The 27,826-nt window shown below is 39.4% G+C and overlaps 4 protein-coding genes across 5 annotated transcripts; 2 read left to right on the top strand and 2 right to left on the bottom strand.

Annotated features, from left to right (window-relative positions):
* The first annotated feature begins 328 nt into the window (after positions 1-328).
* Positions 329-2,520, top strand: LOC121792497 (protein BPS1, chloroplastic-like). 2 transcript variants are annotated; one of them, XM_042190474.1, is made up of 2 exons: positions 329-464; positions 1,211-2,520. In XM_042190474.1, the coding sequence occupies exon 2, from the start codon at positions 1,226-1,228 to the stop codon at positions 2,288-2,290; it is 1,065 nt and encodes a 354-aa protein (XP_042046408.1). In that variant the 5' UTR covers positions 329-464; positions 1,211-1,225; the 3' UTR covers positions 2,291-2,520. The 2 variants fall into 2 exon arrangements, with proteins under 2 accessions (XP_042046408.1, XP_042046407.1); XM_042190473.1 differs by lacking the exon at positions 329-464 and adding an exon at positions 485-642.
* A 1,344-nt stretch (positions 2,521-3,864) lies between these two features.
* Positions 3,865-8,087, top strand: LOC121792498 (mitogen-activated protein kinase 4-like). The gene is made up of 6 exons (XM_042190475.1): positions 3,865-4,152; positions 5,533-5,662; positions 5,929-6,066; positions 6,221-6,526; positions 7,198-7,384; positions 7,850-8,087. The coding sequence occupies exons 1-6, from the start codon at positions 3,998-4,000 to the stop codon at positions 8,023-8,025; spliced, it is 1,092 nt and encodes a 363-aa protein (XP_042046409.1). The 5' UTR covers positions 3,865-3,997; the 3' UTR covers positions 8,026-8,087.
* Positions 8,088-8,597: 510 nt separating this feature from the next.
* Positions 8,598-12,115, bottom strand: LOC121792510 (protein REVEILLE 6-like). Its single transcript, XM_042190491.1, has 8 exons — positions 11,628-12,115; positions 11,274-11,331; positions 10,941-11,064; positions 10,677-10,847; positions 10,470-10,595; positions 9,515-9,624; positions 9,289-9,348; positions 8,598-9,017 (listed from the first exon to the last, which is right to left on the bottom strand). Exons 1-8 carry the CDS (start codon positions 11,759-11,761, stop codon positions 8,946-8,948), a joined length of 855 nt encoding a protein of 284 aa, XP_042046425.1. The 5' UTR covers positions 11,762-12,115; the 3' UTR covers positions 8,598-8,945.
* Positions 12,116-16,528: 4,413 nt separating this feature from the next.
* On the bottom strand, positions 16,529-20,452 carry LOC121792465 (C-terminal binding protein AN-like). Its single transcript, XM_042190422.1, has 7 exons — positions 19,752-20,452; positions 18,943-19,111; positions 18,729-18,859; positions 17,749-18,513; positions 17,524-17,571; positions 17,062-17,175; positions 16,529-16,836 (listed from the first exon to the last, which is right to left on the bottom strand). The coding sequence occupies exons 1-7, from the start codon at positions 20,322-20,324 to the stop codon at positions 16,765-16,767; spliced, it is 1,872 nt and encodes a 623-aa protein (XP_042046356.1). The 5' UTR covers positions 20,325-20,452; the 3' UTR covers positions 16,529-16,764.
* Between the last annotated feature and the right edge of the window lie 7,374 nt (positions 20,453-27,826).

The raw sequence follows: 27,826 nt of genomic DNA, 5'->3' as shown, positions 1-27,826 counted from the left end.
ATTTGATTAAAGTTTATAAATTATGCAGATAAATATCTTATAAACGTGAAATTTTAATCGCGATCATAATCAACCTGACTACATACTATTAATTCGTAGACGAAGTTCGAAGGGGTTACGAATTTTTTGACGAAGAAAATGCAACATAATGAATTTATAATAAAAAAAATGTTCTCATGATTATAAAATATTATAGAGAAATATTTTATTTTATAATCTGACGTCACCATGTAATCCACGGTTGATGCGCAACGGTCGGTTTCGGGGCAGTATCACCTACAGGCATCCCACCATTAGAAAAATTGCACCGTCAAAAATCAAATTTCCAATGGCATTTCGCCGCGTGGCGCGTACATGATTTGATATAATCAATCCCACACCTCTGTATTCCATAAACTTAATTTCCTCGAAATTTCATTCACCATGTCTCGACGCGTCTCTCTTACTACTCTTTCAGCCTTCAGGTATGACTTCCCTCTTCTACAATCGGTATATATATGCTTATTTTTGCAGCCGTGTTTCTGTTTGTGTATTATTTTCTCCGATTGTAGTTTTTTTAAACCTTTTTAGCTTAGTTTTTTTGAGGTCACCGCGAATTTGTCAGCTTTCGCTGTTTTTATAGGTGAAAATATGACGAATTTGGTAAGTATCTGTTCGAATTGGTTTTACTCTTTTCCTTTGAAGAATTATCAGTTCATTTTTGGTTGGATGGAATTACTTCCTTGATTATTAGGTTTAATTATAAATTTTGGGGTTTAATTGCCAGAATCTGGAGTTGTTTAGAGATTGGCCGCTTTAACGATGTTGATTTTATTATTAGTTTGATTTCATGGTATTATTGGTTGTTTTGTGCTTGATCTCGTTGAAATGTTTTTATTGTTGAGGAAATTGGAAAAAAAAATTCAATCTACTGTAATTGGAGACATGTCCTAGTTTCAGTAATTTCTCTCGACTTTTTCCCTATTCTGGATGGCCATGTTATTTGGTGTTACATTATATGCTTTTTTCTGCATAGAATCATCTTTACTATTCTAGGGCCTAATTTTTTGCATTGATATATATAGTCTCACGCTTTTTCTACTTGTTGAACCCAATTAATGAAGTAATATCATGGTGTATTTCTATGTGGCAGCAGATATCTTTATTTTATTTCATCTAACTTATGATTTGTTTAAGATATAGTATCCTCACACACATGTTTTCTTCTCAGGACTTAGTGCATCAAATGAGTCGTGCGCAGGAACCTCACAGAAGTTTCCTCCCATTCGGAAATCCATTTCGCATGATGTTACCAAAGGGATCTTCGCTGTCGCCAAAGATGCTAGATTTGTTAAATAGTTTCGAGGAAAACATGGCCGAGAGGCTTAGAAAGATTAAGCCTCCAGGCAAGGAAGATATTCTGTGCTTGACATGGATGAGGAGTGCCATGGAGCTACTGTGTGAAATACACGCCGATATAAAAGTTCTGATTACGTCTCTCGAACTCCCTGTCGGCGACTGGGAGGACAAGTGGATCGATGTATACTTGGACAATAGTGTGAAGTTGCTGGACATCTGCATCGCCTTCAGCTCCGAGATCTCCCGACTGAAACAGGGCCACCTTTTCCTCCGATGCCTCCTGCACGATTTGGAGAGTGCATCCCCAAAGAAGTTTATTCAGGCACGTTCCTCCCTGGATGGATGGAAGCAGCATATGGCTTCAAAGAATCCCAGACTCGACAACATCTTCTCCGTCATGGATAGCCTCGCTCAAACACTAGACCTCCCAAAGATCAAGAACTCTTCAAAGGGAAAAGTCTTGATGCGGGCCATGTATGGGGTTAAGGTCGTCACTCTCTTCATTTGCAGTGTGTTTGCTGCTGCATTCTCCGGTTCTGCAAAAAAGCTGATGGACCTACCGGTTCCCGAGACCTGCTTGTGGGCGCAGGCTTTCTTGGATCTCCAGACTTGTGTGAACAGCGAAATCAGAAACTCGGACCCGGACAACGTCCTCGTTTTCTTGAAAGAGGTGGAATCTGTCGATAGTGTCGTGAGGAAGGTATACCCCATAGTGCAAGATGGCGTGGAGAACCCTGTTGAAGCTCAAGTGTTGCAGAAGTCGAAGTCGGATCTGGAGAAAGCAGCTGGAGAACTCTGTCAAGGACTCGAGCTCGTGGCCAAGGAGGTCGATGGTTTCTTCCAGGTAGTTTTAACCGGACGCGATGCATTACTTAGCAATCTTAGGCTTGTTGGTAATGTGTTCGAGCAAGGTGAAACTAGCCTCAATGTACAAGGCCCACCAGTTAGGTGAAGGAAAAGAATATCTATATATAAGCTCTTGTATACACGGAAGATCAATGCAAATGGAGTTTTTCAAATTACGAGTATATATTGCATGCTTAATTAATGTCTCTGTACATTTACCTGCATATGTATGTGTATGTGTGGTCTGTCAAATTGAAAGTTACTGGTTAATGTTTGAACTTCTATATATTGTATATAATACAAACATAAATTGTAGTAAGAAGATTGTGTTTTGTCTCTTGTATTGCAGCTATGTGGTTTCGATTTTTAGTTAATTTAGATTGATGGATAAAAAGAAAAGAAAGTCTGATGGAAATTTCGTTTGAGACGTGCTTCCAGCAATTTTCATTAGCAGGTGTGGACTTTTTTTCTAAGGAGCAAGAATAGTTTTGACTAGTTATGGAGAAAAATATTGAAATGTCCGTGTTATTGTATCGGAAAAATATAAAATGGTATATCATGATTTTTGAATTATAAAATATGGAGTACTAATGTTCTAAAAATCCAAATACTCTATTTTTATTGATGTTCAACTGGTATACTGCAAAAATACTATATATCGAATTTCGGTACAGCATACCGACAATGAGGCATAGTATCGGTATTGAAATTCGTTATACCGAAAATAAGGTATACCGAAAATTTTAGTTAGGTAAAAGTATGATTTTTTCTCATGCCGAATTGTCGGTAAGGTATACAACATGGTCACTACAAAAAAACGTTAAGGACATTTTTAATGCAAATAAGAACGTTAATTTGTGTTTTTAAATATGCCACCAGTGGAGCGCCTAAAATAACAAAAGATTAAGTTAATTTGTCCTTAATTTAAGAACAATTTCTTTTATATCCTAAATTGTTGTTATTTTTTTAAAAATTTTCTAATGTATAATTGTGTCTCGATGTTTGCATCCTTAAAAAGTACTAGTAAATTTTGTGTAGTCTGTGGTTTCGGTAAGGTATATTGTAGCACCCACCCATAGTTTTGACCATTATGTGCAGTACAAGAAAACTTATAATATGCTCTTGTTTAATTTGTAAATTTTTGGTTGCATGCTTGATCGCCATGCAACATCTATCCCATGTGTCGTGGCATAAGTTGACGAATAAGAGCTTGTATAGCAGAGAATGATTTCCACGTGGACCAAAACTCGGTTGGGGGGAAAAGGCTAGCGCCAACGGTCAGGAGAGAGAGAGAGAGAGTTTTTAGCTTGAGTGCAGCTAGCATTTTTCATTCAAGTCGAATGTGTGTTGCTTGGATAGGATGTAGGATCTTTTTGCTTCAGCTCTCGTTTTGTTCATTGTGTTTTTTGGATTCCCGGGCATCTTGTTCGTTGATTATCATCTAATTCTAGTTATTATCCATTTCATTGTGTTAATTTGCTCTTTGAGTGAGTGGGTGTGGTGAATTGCGGGTACGTTGTCATTTCTTAGCTCGAATCCAGCTAAGATCGCAGCATTTTCGAAATATGTTTTATTTTCGATTCTGATATAAATTCATATTCAACAACGGTTTTAATACTAAAATTATTAGTATATATTTGCGCTATTTAAGCGTTTAATTTGGATACAGCTCAAGTAAAAGAGTGAAGAGAATTCACAAGTTCAAAAGTTGGGGCAGAAACTGTTACAAATCCAACAACCTAACAAAACCGTCGTCTCTGCTTCATTTCCTCTTTAGAATTTGGATTGTTGAAGGCGCCTTGTGTTTCTGGCGATGGCGGAGTACGGTGATGATGGTGGAATTCTATTTGTTACCCCCACGCATGGCAGGAGATATAACCAGTGGAGTGTGAACGGAAATCTATTCGAAGTTTATTCAAAGTATTTCCTGCTCAGGCTCATCGGCCGTGGGGATAATGGCATTGTATGGTAATCATCGCGCCAATTCTCTTCTCAATTCAGTTGATTTGCTATAAGAATCTTCATTTCTTGTTTCTTGAGCATTGAATTCGTGCTTTATTTTGTTGTTGCCTTGGAAATGTTGATTAGTTTGTTGTTAAATTTTTGGGGATTGAATTTGAGATCTCTGGTGATGTTTGATGTTTGGAATTGAGTTGCCTTGGCTGTTTTCTGCTTACTGGTGTTTCGAATTGATAAAAATGTGAAGGGAATTTGTAAGAGAAAGGAATGGGGGTTGTGATTGTGAGGTCTCGAGTTCTTGGAGTTGAGTATGTGTTGGAAGATGACAATTGAAGAGAATCTTGACTCAATGATGCAAAACTAAAGATTAAGAATAGGTCAACTTTCCCTTATTAGATGCTTGAGTTAATGTAAAATCAATCTAGGCAAGATGCCTTCTTAGAATAGGAAGATTACAAGTTGTGTTCTCCAGTATAACTGGATTTTGTCGTAATGGTTTTAAGTGATCCAACCACAATATAGGAGTATTCAACTTCATGAGCTCTCTTTCAATTCTAATTTACAACAGTATAGTTGTTACTTTCATTCCTTTGTTTTAGCTGAATGCATCTGAACCACTGCAGTTAAAAATGGTGATGCATAGTTGGTCATGAAGCTAGAACAAGTATGTTTATGCCAGAGTCTCTTTTCAGATGAGCTCCTGAAATTAGAGAGCTCATATTTTACCTGATCGGATTTATATAACGAGGAACTCCAGCTTTTCTTTTCGATAATCATTTTTGCTATAAAATTATTCACCAAATTTCTGTGGAATTGGATGACTGAGAAGGGCAAGTTGGTAGTCTCTTAAATGATCATACTTGCATAATTCTGCATTCACAGGACATGGCAATGTGTGGAAACTTAGGTTTTTCAAAGAGTAAATAACTAATGTTTGATGTTCAATCCCCAAAAAAGCATACTCCTACTAATTTAGAGTTCAATCTGATGCTCTAACTTTGTCAGCTTTGGTTTATAATCGTAATAGATTTTTAGTGTTATCCCATCATTGAATCTTCCCTGTATATCATTCTTTTCACCAAGGCAAGGGGGATGTGATGGAGAATGAGGATGCATCTCATTTTGTAACTACTGTTTATGGTTTATTTCGATTTATCTAATACTAGTACATAATAGTTCTTGGTTTCTCTCCAAATATTATTTTGCAGATGTTTGTATAGTTTGACAGTGTCATTTGTTATATTAGCTCGTTGACCTTGAAGCTTGTTGGAAGATTTTAGACGTGGTCTTAGAATTAGAATATGAAAATGTTGGTTTGTCATCCTGTTTGCAATGTTTCTCTGTATTTCCAATGATCAAGGGGAATTGAATCTTTTTCACTTGCTTCAGTGAGGCTCAAAACACTCTGACAAGTGAAAGAGTCGCCATTAAGAAGATTAGCAATGCATTTGGTAACATATATGATGCAAGGAGGACACTACATGAAATCAGATTTCTACTTGACATGGATCATCAGAATGTGAGCATTTTCACCTAAATCCTATAGATTGTCATCTCTTATATCTTCTCTCTTGATTGATTCTGTGCAACTTTTTTTGTATGTATCGAAAAATTACAGACTTCACTCCACATAACCATTGTTTTTACCTAAGCTATAACTTTTTAAAAAAACTTAATCAGGACATCTTTCTACAATTTATATTAATGTGTCATCGTGTGTTGACGAATAGTTTCTGGTACAACTATCATCCAGCATCTAAATCTTGTGTTTTTCTTCTTTAACAGTTTATCACATGTAAAGACATAATTCGGCCACCACAGAGAGAGAACTTCGAAGATGTCTACTATGTTTATGATCTCATGGATACCAATCTTCACCAGATAATTCAGTCCAGCCAACCATTGACAGATGACCATTACCGGGTTTGGCCTCATTTTCTTATGTCGTGGACACGATTATTTTGTCCTGTATCGTACAAACACAAGACCAACAACACCTCATACCTTCAGTATTTTTATTTTGTCAAACTTGACTTCAGTACTGGGAACTCAACTGATTCTCGTATAAAATTTGCAGTGTTACCTTTACCAAATTCTACGAGGACTTAAGTATCTCCATTCTGCAAACATCTTGTGTCGTCCTCTTAAACCGCATATGGTGTGCCTCAATTGGGATCATAAACTGAAAATCGTATGTGGTACTTATTCCATGCCGAATGTTGCTACTCATTGGTATCAAGCTCCAGAAGTGCTCCTAAATTGTTCAGGACACACTCCTGCAATTGATATATGGTCTCTTGGTTGCATACTCGGCGAGATGATGAAAAGAGAACCTTTATTTCCCGGAAGAGATACTGGTCAGCAGTTTATGCTCATCACAGAGGTATTTCTGATCAAACAGTCCAAACACACATACCATCTAAATTGACTATGTTTTGATACAATATTCGCTGTTATTTTGTTAGCATCAATGTTCATTCTTTATTAGGAAAAAAATATATTATGCGTACACTCGTCCTTGTTCATTTATTTACATCATCCGAGGAACATGACAATATTTTGTCAAATAACACTGGAGGTTATGCTCGTCTCTACAAATCCTGGTAGCACAAGCATGATGTGCTTCTGAATATTTCTGCATTAAGTATAATTCAGTTAATTTACGTTGATATGGTAGTCTGCCAATAGTTTGGAAAACCGGCAGTGAATATAGCAAGATCGAGTATGGAGTTAGAAACTGCAACCTTGCTATCTCATTCTCATAAAATTTTCTTTTAAATTACTTATATTATACTCCAGTTTCATTTGGAATGCTCCATATTCCATTTTGGGTCGTCTCATTTCCATTTCAAGCTGAAATTTGTGAGCCCATACATCCTTTTAAACATTACACATGTGGTGGGACACCACCTAATAACCTATCTAACATTCTCTCCCAAATAAACATTCCCAAAAGAAATGAGACATTTGAAATGGGATGGAGGGAGTATGTCTTTAAAGTTCTGTGTCTGTTTTAGTACTGATGTTGTGTCTGTCTCTCTTCATCTTGTGAAGCTAATTGGCTCTCCAGATGATGCCAGTCTTGGCTTTCTTAGAAGCAATGATCAACGACGCTATCTTAGGCAGTTCCCACGGTACCAAAAGCAACAATTTTCTGCCAGATTCCCGAATACAGCTGCTCCTGGAGCTCTGGATTTATTAGAGAGAATGCTTGTGTTTGACCCAAACAGGCGCATTACAGGTATTATCGGTAGAAGTTTCGTTATGTAATACCTCATGTATCTAAATATTGTTTTTGTCCTATGATTTCTGAATTTTCAGAGAAAATTTATTATAGCTTTATTTCTCCTTCATCGAGAGATATATTTGGCATTTGTGAAGCTAAGACTATCAGGAGACTTCAAATCATCAGTATGGCATATTCTTCTCAATTTTGAAAAATGACTGTGTAGTCTAAAGAAGCCCCTCATCTGGTGCTAGTAGCATAGCAGATTTTTTCCTAAAGTTTTGTTCATAATCATGTTCTGTGATTTCTGGCTCTCTACTATATACTTGTATTGAATGGAGACATCTTGCCCGAAACATTTTGGCATGCTTTAATGCAACTTGAAAGCTCTACTTTTTTATGCTATGCCCTGTCATGTTTTTGTTTATTCTTGCCCCCCTCTCTTTGCATTAATGCTCTTATATTCTTGATCACTTGCAGTCAATGAGGCTCTCTGTCATCCGTACTTCGCACCCTGTCGTGATATCAACAGTGAACTTGTTTGCCCTAAACCGCTTGCCTTTGACTATGAGCATCCGACAGTTACTCAAGAGAACATCAAGGAATTCATGTGGAGGATGTCTGTGATATTGAATCCCAACTTACATCCCCTTTAGGTGGAGATATGCCGCCATGAAGACAACTCTTTTTAGGTCATATTGTTACCACCAGTTACTGACTTGTGTCTTCTGTAAAATTCAAGATTTCTCGTCGCTATGTCAAAAATTTCATCTGAATAACATCATCGTGCATATATGCATTGCTAGTTTCATTTAATTAGATCATAGTCTTTAAGAACTAGAGTTCTACAAGGAGTTCTTCAGGTAGGAGCGCCCTTTCAGCTCTAGATCGGGTAGCAGACTACACTCGTGAGCCTCTCAACTGCACTGCACTGCACGGCCACAGATACTTCTTGGCCTTCTTCACCATCACCGGATATTCTCCTCCATCACGTCCCTGTTGTTGATCCTCTCTTGATTTCCCATAACACACTAGGGTCATAGCGACTGTCCGCATGAGAGCTTGTAGTTGCCAGTCATCCAAAACACCCATTTTGCCCTTTAAAATAACAATCAGATCGATATCAATATTGATCATGTGAAACTAATTCCAAATGTCTCCTACCATCTTGCATAGGCGTTTGCTTTACAGTTTCACCTTGATTCCATACTGTCACTCTCAAAGTCACTTAGTAACACCAAAACATTACATGAACAGATCATAAAAAGAAGCCAAGAATGTACAAGATCAGAAAACCTACTCTCTTAACATTTAAAAACACTACTCAAATCAACCACTCTCTCTCTCTGTCTCTCTCAAGCTAACAAACTTCTAGGCGTTTCAAAACCATCACCACATGCCTGTTATATACATACAATACACTGATCAACATATTCAGCAGTAGACCACACAATCACCCATGGCTGCAGCGGTTGCCATCACCATAAAGCAACAAGTAAAAACATATCTACCACACTAACCAATCTTGGAACATAACAAGCTCTTAAGGTTCTTCAGATAATGCCTTTTGAGGACTCTATGCAGACGGGATCTCACTCCCAGCACGGACATTTTCAGTTGCTATTTTATATGAAGAGAGCAACTTTCTCTGTCAACAATAAAGGTCATACGATAATAAGGACACGATAGAGTAAAACGACTAATTAGAAGTTAATCTGTGATATCCAAGACAAGAAGATTTCATTCAGAATTTCAGCTAGCAGGTCACTGTTGGGTTATCAAGACGTATGATGTTGTGCTTGTAACCAAGATTGAGGGAAAAGTTCAATCCACTTAAAATAAAACCCAAAAAATTCCCTAGAGTTTTTAGTACGCAAAAGCTGAAGATATGAACTGCAAATAGAGAACATGAAACTCACATGATTCTCAAATTCAGGGGTCACCAAATTGACGCAGAGGTTCTTCATCAACATCAGTACCTGCAAGATTAACGGTTGTTAAATTCTATCTGAGTGTATCGGATTAACAATAGATATAGTTGATATCCCCTCGAATATTCAAATTAGTAAACAAAGGCTAAGGATCAACTTTATAAGCATAAAATTGTCCAAAACACTTGTTCAGTTATAGAGCAGTTCAACCCACCGTCTCAACATTTATAGGCTCCATTTTCCTTAGCCTTTGCAATTGATCAGTTGTGGTCGGATCGAAGACGCTACCAATGAAACCATAAACTTGAGCAAAATCCGGCATAGCTGCACTAATAAGAAGCCAATGATAAGTTTTAGTTATGTGGTATCAACAGAAACAATAGTCTGTTTTTTGTTTCAGAGTCTTAATAGTAATACTAACATTCAGGTGCTAATTAATATTAATTAGATTAAAGTCTAATTTTGGTCCCTTACATTTGCCCAAAAATTCTTTTTGGTCCCTTACATTAAGTTTGTGACCTTTTGGTAACTAACATATTGTTTTGGTACTTTTTGGTCCCAAACATATTGTTTTGGTCCAAACTAACCATTTTCTGTTAAAATTAACAGTCAAAATGTTTGATCAATTTAATAACTTAATTATAATCTAGGACTAAAGTCCAATTTTGGTCCCGTACATTTTTCATAAAATTCTTTTCGGCTCCCATACATTAAGTTTGTGACCTTGTTTGGGACCAAAATATACCAAAACAATATGTTAGGGCCTAAAAGGTCATAAACTTAATGTATGGGACCAAAAAGAATTTTAGGGCAAATGTAAGGAACCAAAATTGGACTTTAGTCTTAATACTGTAGTAAAAAAGAACAACACTCATGTAGTCTAATACCAACGCTTCCAACATGGAACACACAAGTGCAGCATACATAACTTTAAACATGGATGATTCAAACCAAACAAAACAGGTTTTTCTGCATTTTTAACCAGTAATGTTGATTTCACAGACTACAAATGCTAATAACAGACGTGAGGAACAGAACTCGTGCTCTGCTGCATTATCATCTTCACTTCATGGTGCATAACTAAATCTTTGTATGATGTTTTTATTTGCCACATTTTTCTCAGGTACGTTCAAACTAAAAAGTAAAGTTACAGATTGTAGGGTACAGACCTCTCTTTGTGTTGCACAATGTTGCTTTTAATTCATGATCCATCTCATTAGATTTCCACATGCACGGATTGCTATCATTGCTGCTGGTGCAATAATTATTGGCAGCACTGGCTAATCTGACATCATCTAAAACACCAAGACATATTTCATCAGTGACATCTTAAAACAAATGGCAGATCAAGGTGTTCGGCAGTATAAAAAAATCACCTTTTGCAACATTTGACAAACATCCTGCTGGCACAACATTGTAGTTCCATGAAGACAAAGGTGAACCACTGATAGGATTTCTGGGAGTTGAAAATGGATGGCGCCTTACAGCGTATCCAGTCTCCACTCTAGCAACCGAAGATTGCACAGGACCTGCTGTTCGAGGTAGAACTGCACAGAACATAGGGGCACCAATAAGTCACTGGATGTGCTCCAAAGGAAAAGGAGAGAATAAAATTCACAGGAAAATCAAAGATAGGCAACCATTTTTCGAGGCCCTCTGTGGATAAGGATGAGCTGACTTTCTCTTTGGACGCGGAGGAGGCACATGCTCGCTTGTACCATTCTTCTGGACTTTCAGAAAATACTTTTGGGCATGGCTACGTATCTGAAAGATGACCTCTGTTTAGTTTCAGGAAAACAAAGTAGTGAGCAAAACCTCCTTTTTCAAGGGAGTCTCCTATGCTTCACCTTAGAGCATAAATCATTTACAATAACTCAAAATATCGGTTATCCAGGTAAATAATTTGAAAGTTGATGAACTCTAAATTACAACATATCATCTAAAGTGTAGTGTAAAACTTAATTAAAATTAACCTGGATAACTGTCTTTGACCCAATAAATGCTTCAATCTTTTTCCAGTCACGATCAAATCTAAAATTGAAGAAAGTAAAATCAGATATCGTAAGAGAATGTACTCAATAATTTATCAAAGACTCATTTTCCATTTCAGCCTTAGTCTAACAATAAATTACATTGAAATTTTCGAAAAGAGAACCTCAATAATTTCGGCATACAAACATTATCAATCTTAAACAATTAAACAAAATTTCTTCTTAAATCTCATTATCCTCAGCACAGCAATTAATTTTCGCCATTGCTGGATGCTGGCCAAGATATTTGTCACTCATCCAATAAAAAACCAAACCACACAAGGACGGGACACTTACAACTGAAGCGCTTCGAGAAATTTATCATGCTCTTGATCACTCCAGCTCTCTCTTGACTTGGTGATCGTGTAAGGCTTTCGGATTTTCTTATTCGGATCATCCAAACCCGAGGACGCATTCGCTTCAGCGGCCATCGGAAGTAGATTACTATCCGCCGCCGGAATTTTCTAGTGATCACCGCTCATGTACAAATGCGAAAAGTCCTGATCCGGCGGTGGTTTCCGGTGTACCGACACCATGTAAGATCAAACACACTTCAAATTCAACTCCGGAAATGTAGAGACGCAGAAAAGAGTAATGAAACAGAAGAGGAAAGCAGATATGACAGCGTGCGGATTGTATAAAGGAGAAGTCCAAGCTCTGGTTTCAGCAAATCGGATTTGAAATGAAATTTGGGGGTTGGGATTTAGGTGGTGAGAGGGGAGATGGAAATCATGGATTGCGATTGCGACGGGTTTATGGAAATAACTTTGTAGGGGGGAGAAGAGGGAAAAGATCTGAGCCGCACACGTTTCGGTAAAGGGGTGATGGGTTGATACTTTTAGGCGATGAGGTGTCAGCCTCTATTTCGTTGGACACTGCTATTCCATCCTCAAAGTCATTCTTGAAAACGCCGCACATGTCCTAATTCACAAATTTATACTCCATCCATCCAAAGGACTATTAAAATTAGGCAGGGATTACATGGTACATGGTCGTCCGGAACAGTCACGTCACAGTTATAAAAATTTGTCCACATTCATAAAAAATTCTTCCGTCACATCATCATAAGACCATCCACTACGTGTCTCGCCGGCGTCTCGCGTCCCGTCCCGGAGAGACGGGACCCCGACGCGACGCGTTGCAGCTCGCCGTCCCGCGTCTCGTCCCACGTCGCGTCCCGTCGAGCCAAGAGACGGGCTGTCTCGCCACGTGCCTAAGCGACGTGGCGCGACCCGGCGTCGTGCGTGACGCCCACTCGCCGGCCCGCGAGTGGGCGTCGTCACGTGCTGACGCAATTAATATTTTTTTAAAAAATTCGAATTTTAAAAAAAATAAAAGAAAAAATAAAAGAAAAATTTTTTTGTAACGGTAATAATACCGTTTTTTTGTTTTTTTTTTAATTTTTTAATTTTTAATTAATTTTTTTACTCTATAAATACTCCTAAACTCATCCTCATTTCACACACAACTACACATCTATTCTTCCTTTCATCTAAATTTTCTCTCAAATTTTCATATAACAACTCAAGATGTCCGGCGACGGCGACGGCAACTACGGCGGTTCCGGCTCCGGCGGGTGGGATCTCAACGCGTTCGGCGATTGGGAGACCATGATCAACACATTGGGCGGTTCCGGTTCATCAACGCCGGGGACCTAGGGTTCGGCGACGCCAGGGGGTACCAACCACCCAATTTTGACATTGATGCATATGTCCGTCCCTCCGCCCCGCGGTATTCGCAGGGATTATCCCAGATCCGGGAGGATTTTCCCGTTGATCCCACGCCGGGAGTAGGCCGAGGCAGTGGAGGTGGCCGAGGCGGTGTACAACCCCAGGCGGGCGAGGACGAGGAAGAAGAGGAAGAGGATCTAAGCCGGCATCCGTACAACAACCTCGAAACGCTGGCGGTGTACAACGCATGGATCACCGTCTCGTACGATCCCATCGTCTGGAATCAACAATCTCGGAAGTGTTTCTGGGAAAAGGTCTGCGAGGTCTACCACCAGATAAAGCCGAAAGGCTCCCGCAAGCGCAAATTTAAAATGCTCCGCTCTCACTTTGACCGAGTCGACCGATAGGTCAAAAAATTCTGCGGCATCTACTCGGCCGAAGAGGCGCGCTACCAAAGCGGCGCAACGGCAACCGACATTTTGACGTCCGCTTTGCGCGCCTACTACCAGGACGAACGTCATCAATTCAGATTTGTTGATGTTTGGCAGGCCGTCAAGGATGAGGAACAGTGGGCCGGCGGTTTTCGCTCCAGCTCGGGCTCAACCTCGAAGCGCACGAAGCATACGGCGAGTGGCCAATACTCGTCTGGTGGTGACACCGCTGAGGGCATCAGCCAACCTGAGGCTGAATCCCAGGAGTTTGCGGGTACGGTCGGCGATGCTGGAGGATCCGCGAGTGGGCGCCGTCGGCCGCAAGGGACGAAGGCGGCGAAAGCGGCTAGAGCAAGGAAGGGCCGAGGCGAATCAAGCCAGCCGGCCTCGGGATCGGGCTCGCGGGGAGGCTCGGACACACTTATGGTGGCGTACATGACCGCCACAATGGCGGACACTTCCCGCTTCTCGTACGCCCAATTCACGGCCTGGTGGAACGGAATTGTGTATATGGCAGCACAACTTGGCCTTCCGACTCCCCCTCAACCTCGACCGCCTCCGGAGGATGATTAGCCGGCGGAGTAGTTTTTTTATTTTTCTTTAAATTTGTATTTTAAATTATGTTGTGTGTTTTTTAATAAAGTGTGTTTTTAATAAAGTGTGTTTGTTTTAATTGAATTGGGTTGGGAAAAAAAATAAAAAATGAAATTGAATAAATAGTAATTAAGAGACGGAATAAGTGACGGTTAAGGGACGGAGCGTTGCAGGTTCCGTCCCTTAGTTAAGGGATGGAGGAAAAAAGAACAGTGGGGCCCTCAAATAGTGGTCAAATAGTATTTAAGGGACGGTATAGAGACAGCGTAGTGGATGACCTAAAATAAATTTTTTAAAAAAAAAAAGAAGACCGCAGCGGTGGAGGCCGCAACTCACAGTAGGCCATCGCAGAACCACCGAAGCCACCGCGGCGCCCCTTGTCCAGCAATAGACCGTCGCCGGCGGGCCTATTGTGGACACTCTAACAAATTGATATTTAAAACTTAAAATAAAGAAAAATAATTATATTTGATAAAAAAGATATATTTTCTTTCTTTATAAAATGGATTAGTTTTATCATTTTAGGTCATTCACTAAAATTAGACCAATTTTAAACATGAAATTTTTTAACCAATTACACACCACTAATAATGTGAATCTCACAGTCCACTAAGACTACTTCCACTGTTTTTTTCCATCTTTCGTACTTTACCAATTGTAATTAAAACGATTATCATTTACAAGTTTATAGGTTTTTTTCGGACGGAGAGAGTAGTACAAATGAAAAAACGGAAATAAATTTTTTTTGGTTGTTCTATTAAAAAAATGTTTTTTAAATTGGAAATAACATCATCTCTATTTTTCTCTCTCTCTTACTTTACTTTCTTTTCATTAACGCACAAAATAACACTACATAAAATCTCGTATCGAAAACCATATATTTCGTAAAGTAGTATTTAATGGGACGAAGGAAGTAATTTTCTTAAACTAATTTGATCTGATGCTAAATTGATGTAATAGTAGTAATATTTTTAATCAACAGTGTAGTGACTATGATCTATAGACTACTATACAAAAATATGTTTAACATTCATGATACAAGCTTAGAAAATGATTATATAGGACTTGTTAAATTTGATATTCATTAGGTATTCACAAATAAATTTTGCTTCTATGTTCTTATGTAACATTAATCTCATATTGGAGTATAGTAAAATTCATAGTATAACTTTTATGAAATGTAATTTTCCAGACATGGTCACCTTAAACTGGACATTTTTTTTCTTTTTGGTCAACAAAAACATTATGGCCGTCGTCCCAATATATGAAGTTCTTTTTTTTGGGAAAAGAAAATGTGAAACGACAACGCTTTAATAAAAACGAGTCTCATTCCCTTCTTATTCGTTCACTATTTTTAATTACTCCATGCTTCATCCAAAATTATATAGATCCACCGTCGAAGAGAGAGAAATGAGATACAGATCTCCCAAAATAGAAACCCTACAACTCAAAGCTCTATTTCAACATGCAATCCACGATATATACCACCTTCACCAAAGTATAAATGAAATAAAATGCAAATCTTTAACTAAGAATACAAAAAACATGTACGCTACTCAACCTAATTATAAAAAATAAAATATCAATACCAAAGCACGTTGCATATGATGCTACTAAGCAAGTCACTTGGGCTAAAATTCTTTGAAGGATATTCGTAATTAAATTGATATGTGATGTTTTTATAGTTATTAAGGTATTTTTGTAATTAAACCAAACCTGGGGAGTGTTATTTGTATAATCATCCATGAGAAGCAATAAATGTAACAACATGGTTGGCTGAATACCTAACTCCATTAATCCTTGGAAATTTCCTCAAAAAGAAACAAGAAACATAAATAAATACCAATACATGTACTTGTATACACATTAATAGAATGAGTATTCTAGCATGACTGGAAACTGAAACCAAAACCTCAAATATCTAGTTACCTAATAAAAATATTAAGTAGTACTACTACTATTATTAATAGGGCATGGAACTCATTAATTTTTAATTAAATGGTTAAGTGATCAAACATTGCTATGGAGCATACTAGATCTATCAGTAGATACTCTTTGTCTCATAACCAAAAAAAATATTGTGTATAGTAAAAATCATTTGAAGACAGGAAAAATCTTAAATTTTTTACATCATTAAATTTATAGCATACATCAAAAGGCCACGCTTTAATTCGATGCTCAAATTCACCAACAAACCAAAATGATAACTAAGTTAATCAATGAGGATTAGAACATGAATTAATTAAAACTCGAACTAGATATATCACGAAGTCAATTATAGGGGTTCAAGTCAACAAGTCATTTTCCCTAAAAAATTCCTAACGCCAAAAATCTTGAAAAGGTAGAACTCCTATCTCCCTCCGGTTTCAGGTCCCTTTTTAGTTTGTCTTACTAAAAATATCACATTTTTACTTTTGAAACAAGTTCTCTCTTGTGTTAATATGAAATTATATTTTCCCCCTTTACTTAATACACAAAATAAAACTTCCTAAAATCCCGTGTCTAATCCACAAGGTTCGGTTTTAGAAACCAAAATGTGATTGAATGAGCTTTGAGACAAATCACTCAGTATATTAGACGTCAAAATAAGCATGCAAATACTTGAGAATTGAATTGCAATAGGCCTATGTTTCCAACTACAACAATATTGTCTCATGAAGATGATTCGTAAAAAGGAATGCATCCATGTAATGCGTCTTTCATGTGTTAAAGGACTTTTAACATTTGTACGTCCAACAGCTAATCGAGCCAGCGAGTGATGCCGTCTTCACCTAGAGCAGCAACGATTTCAATGCGCACATCCAACACAGCCTGCAAATTACCATATTTGCTATATATCTTAGGGAGAGAGATAAACCAGGTTTGACAGCTTCTCACTTTAAGAAAAATTTTCAGCATAAGTTTGCGCAATAAGCTCTCTAAATATCCTAGTGCCTGGAGTTGGATCATTGCAGTTATGGTACTGAGATTATTGATCAAAGGCTCTACATTGCAACAATTAATAAATCTAATTATACTGAGCCAGAGCGGACGTACCAGAGGATTTCTGCAGTTCACCAGCCTGCACTCTTCGAGAGAACCCTCAACTGTCCAACTTTCCCACACGTCAAAGCTATGACTGGCAAATACGAATTCCATCCTTCTATTTATCTGTAAAGTCAACATGAAAGCTCAAGCAACAGAAACTGCATCTATTTACAAAATGTGTAGCCAATGTAATAACAGGAGAGAATATTTGGCTTATATTAAAACATCAAATGCTTAACCACAGCCTAGTTTACATAAGCACTTCAAAAACAAAGATATGGAACCGAATATTCAATCATGGTTTGCTTGAAATCCTGTAAAACTGTACCAGACACTGCTGTTGTTGATAAACCAACACACGAACTATTTTCAGTAGCATAGAGCTGCAATCTTTTATATATTTAATAATTCAAACCCTTCCCACTTAAAACAACCATTAAAGAAAGTGGATGACATAATCAAGGAGCCTACCTGTAATAACTTTCCTCCAGCAGTAAATGATCTAAACCCAATCGTATCCTGCAATTAAGAGCAAACGAGGAAACTCAGGAGCCATCTTCATGTTATTTTTCTCACCTGATATCAACCTAGGACTAGCACTAGTTCCCTTTTTATTTCACTAATGAATCTCAACAAAGCAAATGAATAATTGATGAATGGGATAAAGTAAAAAAATGTAGCTTTTGATCTAAGTACCTTGTTTCGATACACAACCAGGAACTGGGCTGCAGGGTCTCTTTTTGTGACATTTGACAATGTATCCAGGAACCACCCACCACCTTTGACTCTTTGCCTTGAGACATGAAGTGCAGGATGGTCTCTTGCGTGTAAAGATACAATGAAGCCATCTTTCAGCAGTTCACCCGATTTTTTAACAAGTTCTCGGCTTGAGTTTAGCGGCAGCTCTGGAGTTAATTCTGCTTTTGAGTCAACTGGTGTTTTCCTATTCCTTGAATCTTCACTAGAACTCAGAACTTGATCTGTGCCACTCATAGTAGCATCATCTTCTCTATATGAAGAACTTTCTTTCTCAAATGTCAATGCGCCATCTGCTTTATTCTGAGATTTTTGCCGGCCATGCTTCTTCTTAGCCTTCTTACTTGATCTGTTTCGCTTTGTTTCAGATCTATTCATATTACTTTGAGACAAAACAGAGCTTTGATTTTGGGGAGAATTATCTTTTGACTGATTCAAAACTTTTTTCTGGGAACTTTCTGCCTGTAGCTCACTCGCTGAACCTTGGAATGAAGTTTCGCTCTCCAGCATGGGACTATGTTTGTTCTTACTCTCCAACTCACTTTCCTCCTCATCTTCCTCATCAGATACAGCATTCTTTGGAATGGCATTACCAACGACGAATTGCTGTAGTATGGAAATTGCCTTTTCCCTAATCTCTATCCACACTTCTTCACTGTAGTCAGCACTGCGAGGAAGTATTAGAACATTGGGCATCTCCCTTAGCTGAAATCAGATCATAGAAGTATCAGTTTGGACATTAAACAGAGATAAAACAGTAATGATAGGATCTTGGAAGTAATTTTTCTAGCAGGATCAACACCTACAAGGAAATGAAGATGAGACCTTTGAAAGAAAAAGGAATCGTGCATAAAAGCAAGCAAGCAAATAAGAAAAATGTAGTGAACTTCTGAACCACCCTATAACATTATTCATCATACCCAGGCTTCCATCCATTGTGGACCTTCAGCACCATCAAGGGCACAGCCTGCAAGCGTGCCATCAATCAAAAGTTGTTTCACAGCACAATCATCCAACAGCTGGCTGCTCCCAGTATTTACAAGAAAAGCCCCTTCAAAGAAGTATTAACTCATAAGAGAGATATTCCAAAAACAAAGCTCTGAAAAAGCCTCATGAACAGTAATTGATATTTACCAGGCTTTATATGCTGTAAACAATCTGCATTGATGATTTGAATTGTATCATTAGTCAGAGCACAGTGAAGGGATATTAGGTCACTTGCAGCAAGCAAGTCATTAAGTGTATCCATTCTTCTAGCAGCAGCGGGAAATGTTAAGGAAGATCTACTTATTTTACCATTTCCCTACATACATATGTCAGGAACAGATGGTTGATCAAATATTTAAACCATATGTCATTATGTCACAAGTTAACTTTAACTACCCCAAATCAATACCACCAATATATTTAATTAACCATAAAAAAAGTGCCGTGGAACTCTGAGACTCCAAATATGATAATGCTACTATTAAGTTGAACAGTCTAAAAAGATCAGCTAATTGATCATGGAACACATTCTCTCCAAAGTGCAGGACTAATTTCATAGACTAGTGCTTACGACAATGTAGATAACACTGATAAAGAGAAACACACAACAACTATATAACATGGAGTAGTATAAACTTAGTCGCTGGAAGCACATGTAGAATCAGAGAGCAAAAAACATTATCTAGAAGAGACAGCAAAACATTTTAAGTAATTTACAATCTTAAGAATCTTCTAATAGCAGCACAGCTCAGTAATAGGGGGTATTACAATTTCCATAATTCGAAACCAAAATCATATAAAACCCCAACTATGTATAAGTACTATATGTCAGTATGAAAAACAATCTTCCAAATTCCATCTGTATGCCAACCATACAACTTTGACAAACAATACAAAGCTGCGTCCATAAGCTTTATTTTATTGAAATTGAAACATATGTTTACAACTTAGCATACCTCTTGAACATCAAAGTACAACACACTCATCTTAAACGCCAAGCTCCTATTAGCCAACGACGTCGCAGAGGCGGATCTACCAACAATCCCCAAAACCAATCCACGACACCGTCGCATTCCACGGCAGAGCGGCTGTACCGAGCCGAGCCACCCGGAAGCCGAGAGCGTGTGCCTCGAGAGGAGATGCGTCCGCCTCAGTAGCCCCAAAATAAGCGCCATCACAGTGTCCGCCACCTCCTCGCTCCGGCTCACGTCCACATGGATCAGCCGGTTCAGCCCAAGTTCCGAGGCCAGAGCCGAGTCGACGGCGCGGTCGGACGATCCGAGGCACAGAATCAGTTGCCACGGCCGGAAGCGGCGCTGCGCGGCGCGTGGAAGTAACGAGAGCGAGTGGATTAGCACAGCCGTGGCCGATTCGATCCGCGACTCCGCCAGCCGGCTGAGCGACACGTGCTCCACCTCCGCCACGCAGCTGAGGCATTCCTCCTCCAAAAGTGTGTCTTCGATGCAATTGAGCGTCACGACTAGAGGGAGCGGCTGAGATTTGGCGGCTGCGCCGCCGCTTTGAGGCATTACTGCCGGAGATCTCTCACACACACATATAATTGAGAGACAGTCAATCTGAAGTATAGTAATTTGGCGGAGGCGTAATTTTTGGCTGGTATGCGTGAAGAAAGGGGGGAGCTTCAGATATTCTTTTCGAAAATTTGGGAAAAATGAGCAGTTGGAGCTATTTATAGAAGAGTTGATTCTTTCCAGTTGGGAGAGACCCCACTCAAGTACTATCACTCCATCTGCGTGTATTTTCACTTTTGCCACTTCACCCCCAATTTCCGCTAATTTTCGTTTAAATAATCGAGTGAACTACCTAAAAAAAGTTTCTCACATTTTCATTTGTTACACTGCAGGCTCCTGACAAAAAAAATATGCCACAAGAACTTTGACCTTAAACATAATCACATATCATATTTTTGTAGCCAATTTTTGGACTAAAAAACCCTTATGCCTTGCAGGGCATTTCAGTCATATTACTCTTTCTTGCAGGCCTACTCTGCACACAGCTGCTCTTTTGCAGACATTAGCTCTGCACTTTTGTCAAATCAAAGTTGATGTTTCCCATGTTACCCAAGGCTGTGTACTGAAATTAATTTAAGTCTCTGAAATTAAGTGTCTATAATTTAAGTGTCCGAAATTAATTTCTCTTCTCTCACTGTAATTTAACCTTCCATTGTCTTTCTTCGTTTGATCTCTACCGTCGTATACTTTGTTGTCAGATCGCAATTTAGGTAATTTCTCTTCTCGCACTGTAATTCATCCTTCCATTGTCTTTCGTCGTGTGATCCCTACCGATTTGGGTCGATTTTTTGGGTGGAATTTGCAGCTGAATTTGGTTGTATTCAATGTAGGGTTTATGTGTGTTAGGCTGGGTCGTGCAATTTTTTTGGGATTTCATTTCAAATTAAAGTTGATCTTTGAATTAATCTGTGTACTTCCCTCTACATTTTAAGGGTATGAAATTAATTTCTCTTCTCTCACTTCAATTCATCCTCCCATTTTCTTTCGTCTAATGCGTGTGATCCCTACCGCCGTATACTCATTTTTCAATTCATTCTCTATAGCTAAGCTTGAGCTCGCAATTTAGGTAACTTGCACTCTGACCGATTTGGGTCGATTTTGTAGCTGAATTTGGGTGGATTTTGCAGCTGAATCTGGTTGTATTCAATTTAGGGTTTATGTGTGTTAGGCTGTGTCGTGCAATTGTTTGGGGATTTCATTTCATAAATAATGACGTATAAGTTTTTAATATGTTTTGGGTTTAATTTCCAATTCAGGTCGTTGCAATGTCTTCTTCAAGTTCTCAATCGTTCGGGTCAAGTTTCAATTGGGATTGGCCTCGTCCACAGATTGTGAACTGTATTCATGATCTTGAGGCTGAGCTTGTGACATCTAAGACGGCTGTTAATCCTGGTCGACGTTACTATCGTTGTCCAATATGGAAGGAAGATGATTGCAGATTCTTCCGTTGGTTTGATGCGGGTCTATCGCCAAGCCAAGACACTTACTTTCAAAGAATCAAGCTCGAACGAGACAAGTTTGAAGAACAACTCTGATGCGAAGCATATTTCCTACATTTTCCCCCTTAGACTATACATCTTTATGTTAATTACGACTCATCATATCGTGTTTCCATCATTGTTTAGGATGTAAAAAGCTAGAAGTTCACCAGAAATCCATCGGAAATGACGCCCAATGCTCCGAACAGAACCACCTTCTGCAATTTCACTCGGCAAAGCCACTAACCCGCCCGAGTAGATATTCCAACACCCGCCCGGGTGAGGTTTGTAAGGCGTGGAGACTCCAGAGAGTATCACCCGCCCGGGTGGATTTGTTGGTTTAAAAATACACCCGGTCGGGTGAGATTCGACAAGCATGCGAAGTCCAGACGAAAACGCCCGGTCAGGCGATTTTCCCTTTTAATTTCGCCCAGCCGGGTGAATCAATTTCCAACTGCAAATTGGCAGTTTCTCGGCAGTTTTGCTGGAAAAAAAAAGAAAAGGACGTTTGGGGAGAACAGAGAGGGGTAATTGGAGAGAAAAGAAGGGAGAAGAGGAAGAAGAATGGAGGAGGATCCGGCATCCAATCTTCATCATCTCGGGGACTGACTACCGCCGGCTATCGGAGAACACCATTAGTCTTACGGTTTTTCTTCTTTAGCATGTGTGGCTAGTTTTTCTTCATTGCTCCTAACACTAGTAGGATGAATTGATTGTAGAGATTCTATATTTAATTATTTGCTTTGGTTTTCGTCTATGGTTTGCATTTTATATATGCTATGTTATGATGCATCTAATGTAGTATATTATTTGCCTCTTTCTAATGTCTCTTCAACTTGAAAATTGGATGATAACATAGATGAAGAACTTATGAATTTTACCTTGTTCAGAGATAATGCATAAGTGAATATTGATGTAAAAAAGTCTTTGGAGTTGAATTATTACTTACTACGCATCCGTGGGAGTTTAGTTTGTGAGAAGATGTTTATGTGTTAAGTGTTCAGCTAACCATAATATTTGTTGGCTTTGAGAAGTTAGTCTAATATTTACTGCGCTTTCGCGGGAATAATAGTCTAATGAGTAGGTACTTTTGGCTATGTGTTCAGCTAGCATTAGTACTATAATTCTTTAAGTATGTTCAATACTTTTAGAGTGTAAAATTGGTCATCGTTCTCAATTGCTTATGAACTTGAATATAGAATCAATACAATAGTGATTCATCCGAATGTTGTTGGGAGCAATGTTCTTTATCTCTTGAGTTTCTCCATTTTCGTACTTTAGTTCTTAAATTTAGTTTTTTAATCTTCTCAATTCTTGTTAAATAATCAAACGCCTCCTTGTGGTTCGACACTCTTTTACTACAACTACATTTGTACTCTTGCAGAAAGGTTGTAATTTTAGAGCTAATTTATTAAGCTTGTGTGTTATTAGTTCATTGATATAAAAGCTCAAAAAATACACATCAAACTCCGATGCAAGAATATTGTGGAAGGTGTTCTTGAAGATAAATTGCACATGAAAAGTGACGAATGTGAAGATCTGAAGTTAAAATTGAGCATGAAGGCTGAGGAGTGTTCACGTCTTAATTTAGAAATTGTTAAAAGCAAAAAAATGTCCTGAAATATGAAGATTGTAATATTGTTGTTATGCGTAATTATTTTCCCAATGTAATGGTAACACTTTTCTTCTTCAATCAGTAAAGGGGATTTTTAGGTACTAACCCTTTGAAATTCCACTGTAAGTATAAGGGGTAAATAAGTGACACTTTAATTATTGTACACGAATGAAGTTTTACAATGACGAATGAAGTTCCCGAATAGGTACATTAAACTAACACTCTGAAGTTTTATAATCACGAATGACGCACGCATTTTTTGGTGAAATACCACCCTAAGTACAAAACTTTTTGTTGAATAACACCCGACGCACAAAACTTTTTGTGAAATAACACCCTACGTACAAAGTTAAAATATGCAGTACTCAATTACTATACGTATAGGTAGATATCAACAAATAAAGCATACACAAAAGTATAGTCATAAAATACAGACAAAACATACAGTTAACTACAACTACATACAAGAGCCTTGTCATACAGCATAGACAAAAACATAGTCATAATGTTTGATCCCTAACAGGCATAGTATTTAATATCTGAATACAAGGGTCTTCCCATGATGATCCCTAACAAGCATAGAATTTAATATCTGAATAATGTTTGACCAAAAAAAGGCTTCAAGACACTAACAAAAACCAACACCATTGTTTACACTTTTAAGGTTCCCAACATTGATCACCGCAATTATTCAATCCTGATCCTCGCGACTGCCACAGCGTTGCGGCTCCGCACTCCACTGTTGTCCTCCGCTACCTTCACCAGACTGCTGTCCAGACCCTTGTGGTTCGGTCTCCGGCTCCGCACTCCACTCTTGGCTCCTGTTCCGGTTGTTGTTTCCTATATAATGACTCGTAGTATGAGGTAAACATCTGTTCATCGCGACACATGTTGGCCAACGAGATAAAATGGCCGACCTCATCAACATCATAATCTTCATTACTCCCCTCATTATGAAGATGACATCCGTCGGGAACATAATCGAACGAAGGACAATAAACATCATCTTCAACAACCTGATGGGGTACTTCTCCTACAACTGGTACGGGTTCTTCAGACGCTGCTTCAGTTGGAGCTGACTCTTGCACATGGGTATCAGCTTCGGACATGAACAATTCATGGGTAATGTCCTCCACGATTGGAAAGAATTCATTGTCTACCCGTATGTCCGGCTGTGGTTGACAACCACCGTCCATGACCGGTTGGTACACGTCTTCATCTACAAATGCTCCTGTCCTATCCGAATCTGGTTGGTGAACTACAGATTCAGATTCGGTTGCAGGTTCATCAACATGGACACTTGGACCAATCGGATTGGAATGGTCCACATATGAAGGTCTGGCTACATCCTACAATACACAAAATCACAAATGAGAGACTAAATCACATATGAGGTACACAAAATGTACACAAAATCACAAATGAGGTACTAAATCAATTATGTAAATCACAACTCATTACCTCTGGTACGTGTGCATGGGAGTCTCCACCTCCAACTTCTCCAACATATCCTCCTCCAACTTCTGTTATAGATTCAACGTCTAGTGCTGCTACTGGTACTTCTCCAACCTCAGAGATCGGGGCTTCGGATGGTACTGATTCGGATGATACCGCTTCAAATGCTTTCGCCTCATTTTGACTAGCTACCTCCACGTCCATCTTCCTCTGAGCACGATCATCTTCTAAACTCTTTGTAAGATATTCCTCGAACTCAACATCCCTATCATACCAGCCAACCATCAAAGACTTACTCCGGTGCCCTTGAAACTGACCCATCTGCCTCATCTTCGTTCTGGGTTTTTGCTTTGGCATATTTGGCTCGGTTTCTTCAATCTCTTCAATAATGACTCCTGGGGTTTTCGACGCCCTGAATCTGAGAAGCTCTTGCGCTTCATCCTTCATTTTTTTCAATATAGCGTCAGCCCGGGATATCTCCACAACGTAGATGTGAACTAACTTTGTCGTAGTAGCCGCCACTTTAAGGAAATCCTTTAGATGTGTATCCTCAACAATGGGCAACAAAGGGCCGCCAATTAAAACCCCCTCGCAGTCATGATTGTACTCTGGATCACAATAATACAACTCACATATCATCTTCCTATCATACTTCAACTTTAACACCATACTCGAGAGGTCTATGAGCTCGAAATGGTTTATGTTACAGAAATCGAAGTATGTCAAATACCCACCAACATACTTTTTTCTCATCTTTGGTAAAGAAGAATGAACCTCCATGATGGAAAGCGACTGAAAACTTTCCAGGTTCTTCCCCTGTTAAGGAAAACAATAATCGGATAATCAAAAATCAAACCAAAACATCCAAAAAACAATTCACAAAAAATTCAATTTCCGGAGCCCTAAATCACAAACCGAGGATTAAAAATCAATTTCCGGATGACCAAAAAATATTCACAAAAAATCAATTTCCTAAACCCTAAATCACAAACTGAGGATTAAAAACATAACTTACTATATTCATCTTCTGGGACGAAAAAATCCAGCCGAGGATCTCGGATATCCCAGGTTTCTTCATCCACATCTACGACCATCGGTGCATGTCTCGGTGGTGGTCGCCAGTGTGGTGGCGATGGCGGGGGGTGGGCTCCTTTTTACGGCGAGACGAATTTCGTGACGACGATGCGCCTGAAGATCCAGAAGCGCTTCCGTTTAGGCGCCATTCACGCAAGATAGATTTTTACAGAGGGGAGCAGAGAGAATGAAGAGTGAAAACAAAGTTTGTTAAATTTTTAGGCGGGTGGGAGAGTGAAGAGTGAACTGCCTTTTTTGTGAAATTTTAGGCGGGGTTGGAGAGTGAAGACCGAAAATAAGGGTTGTGAATTTTTTGAAATTTATTTGATAAATCACAAATGGAGTATTGTATATGTGGCGTGTATATGTGGTGTAACTGCATACAAACCGCCGCTGATGCATAGACATCATAACTGACGGCTGACGCACAGACGTCAAATCGCGACAGGTTGCAGGCTGCCACTGCAGAACTCCATGTGATATGACCATAATGTCCTTTTAGGGCTGAAGGGTCTTTTAGTCCGAAAAAACATGATATGTGATTATGTTTAAGGTCAGAGTCTTGTGGCGGTATTTTTTTTATCAGTAACAAATGGAAACATCAGAGACTTTTTATGTAGTTCACTCTATATAATCCTTTATTCTAGTAATGTAGTGGGCCACAAGGCCCAAGAGCATCCACAATAGGAAGGACTTCCCCACGGACTAGCACTAGGACTTTCCAAAAACACCTTCTGCCACGTCACTAGGACTTCTCACCCCACTGTCACATCACTAGGACAAGCACTAGGACTTCCCAACAAACAAATTCACATTTTATATACGGAATTTAAATACGGAATTAAAATTTCAACTCGGATACAGATAAAATGCGAACATTTTATGAATAAAAAAACATCCATAATTAAAAAAAATTACATAGTGAAATAAAAAAATACATAGTTCAAAGAGAAAAAAAAACCATCCCAAAGCTTCGACACACGCACCCCCCCTCTCACTCCTCATCGTCCCCTAGGCCAGTCGCGGCGGCATCGGACTCCCCAGATGCTCCCCCACCGCCGATGGGTGGGAGCCCCATATCACGCCTAATCAAGTCGATGACACCCTGTAACATCTCTTTGTGTATGGGGTCATCGGTCGCTCTCCACTCCTTTATGGTTTCTATCATGTTCGTATGTTGTTGGATATTCACTATACGGGAGAACTCGGGGGTCGACTGGACTGCTATAGGGGCTGCCGATTGGACCTCCTGGGACCCGCTGCTGGTGCCTCCCCTAGACATCTGCATTGCCGTCTTTTGCCCAATCGGGCGACGACGGCGGTTAAACGAGGGAGGGGTCGGGATATCTTCGGCATCTTCTGGGAGGTCGGTGGAACCGGCACTGCTGCTGTAGTCGCCGTTGATGTTGATCTTCTGCCGCTTCGGCCAGCCAGCGGCAACACCCGCCCGAAACTTTGCTGACTCCATCAGCACCACATAGGAGTTCCAGTGGTTAAACGAGCCGTGTTTGCCACGCTCGGGAAACTCTTGCATCGCCATCCTCTTCGCATCCTCCATGGTATAGCCGCTGCTAAGCATGCGGCCGTTGTTCTCGTATAGGTCGGCAAATTGGGAGACAACAGTCTTCAGTCGGTCCCATGTCTTCCGACACTCTTCAGCCGTGTGAAACCTTCCATCCGCCGGTTTAAACGCACAGTAGGCTTGGGAGATGAGGTTCCACATGTTGTCGATTCTCTGGTTGCTCGAGCGAATGAGATCATCGCAGACATTAATCCAAGCTTTCGACAACGCCACATACTCCTCCTCACTCCAAACGGTCTGCCGTTTCTCCTCCTCATCGTCATCCGCCTCCTCCGCCCCAGCCCTCGCCTGCGAG

This window comes from Salvia splendens, chromosome 2 (assembly GCF_004379255.2).
Source record: "Salvia splendens isolate huo1 chromosome 2, SspV2, whole genome shotgun sequence".
NCBI classification, from domain to species: domain Eukaryota; kingdom Viridiplantae; phylum Streptophyta; class Magnoliopsida; order Lamiales; family Lamiaceae; genus Salvia; species Salvia splendens.
This window is presented reverse-complemented; position numbering and strand designations above follow the sequence as displayed.

What these genes read in the sequence shown, in the direction of transcription:
- LOC121792498 (XM_042190475.1), top strand. Translation starts at nt 3,998, where the DNA reads ATGGCGGAGTACGGTGATGATGGTGGAATTCTATTTGTTACCCCCACG. An exon ending in TTGACATGGATCATCAGAAT is followed by an intron (nt 5,663 to 5,928) that starts GTGAGCATTTTC and finishes CTTCTTTAACAG; the next exon opens with TTTATCACATGTAAAGACAT. An exon ending in TGACAGATGACCATTACCGG is followed by an intron (nt 6,067 to 6,220) that starts GTTTGGCCTCAT and finishes TAAAATTTGCAG; the next exon opens with TGTTACCTTTACCAAATTCT.
- LOC121792510 (XM_042190491.1), bottom strand. Translation starts at nt 11,761, where the DNA reads ATGGCCGCTGAAGCGAATGCGTCCTCGGGTTTGGATGATCCGAATAAG. An exon ending in ATTGTGCAACACAAAGAGAG is followed by an intron (nt 9,625 to 10,469) that starts GTCTGTACCCTA and finishes TTATTAGTGCAG; the next exon opens with CTATGCCGGATTTTGCTCAA. An exon ending in AGCCTATAAATGTTGAGACG is followed by an intron (nt 9,349 to 9,514) that starts GTGGGTTGAACT and finishes TTAATCTTGCAG; the next exon opens with GTACTGATGTTGATGAAGAA.
- LOC121792465 (XM_042190422.1), bottom strand. Translation starts at nt 20,324, where the DNA reads ATGCCTCAAAGCGGCGGCGCAGCCGCCAAATCTCAGCCGCTCCCTCTA. An exon ending in CACAATGGATGGAAGCCTGG is followed by an intron (nt 18,514 to 18,728) that starts GTATGATGAATA and finishes ATCTGATTTCAG; the next exon opens with CTAAGGGAGATGCCCAATGT. An exon ending in TGGTTGTGTATCGAAACAAG is followed by an intron (nt 17,572 to 17,748) that starts GTACTTAGATCA and finishes TCTTAATTGCAG; the next exon opens with GATACGATTGGGTTTAGATC.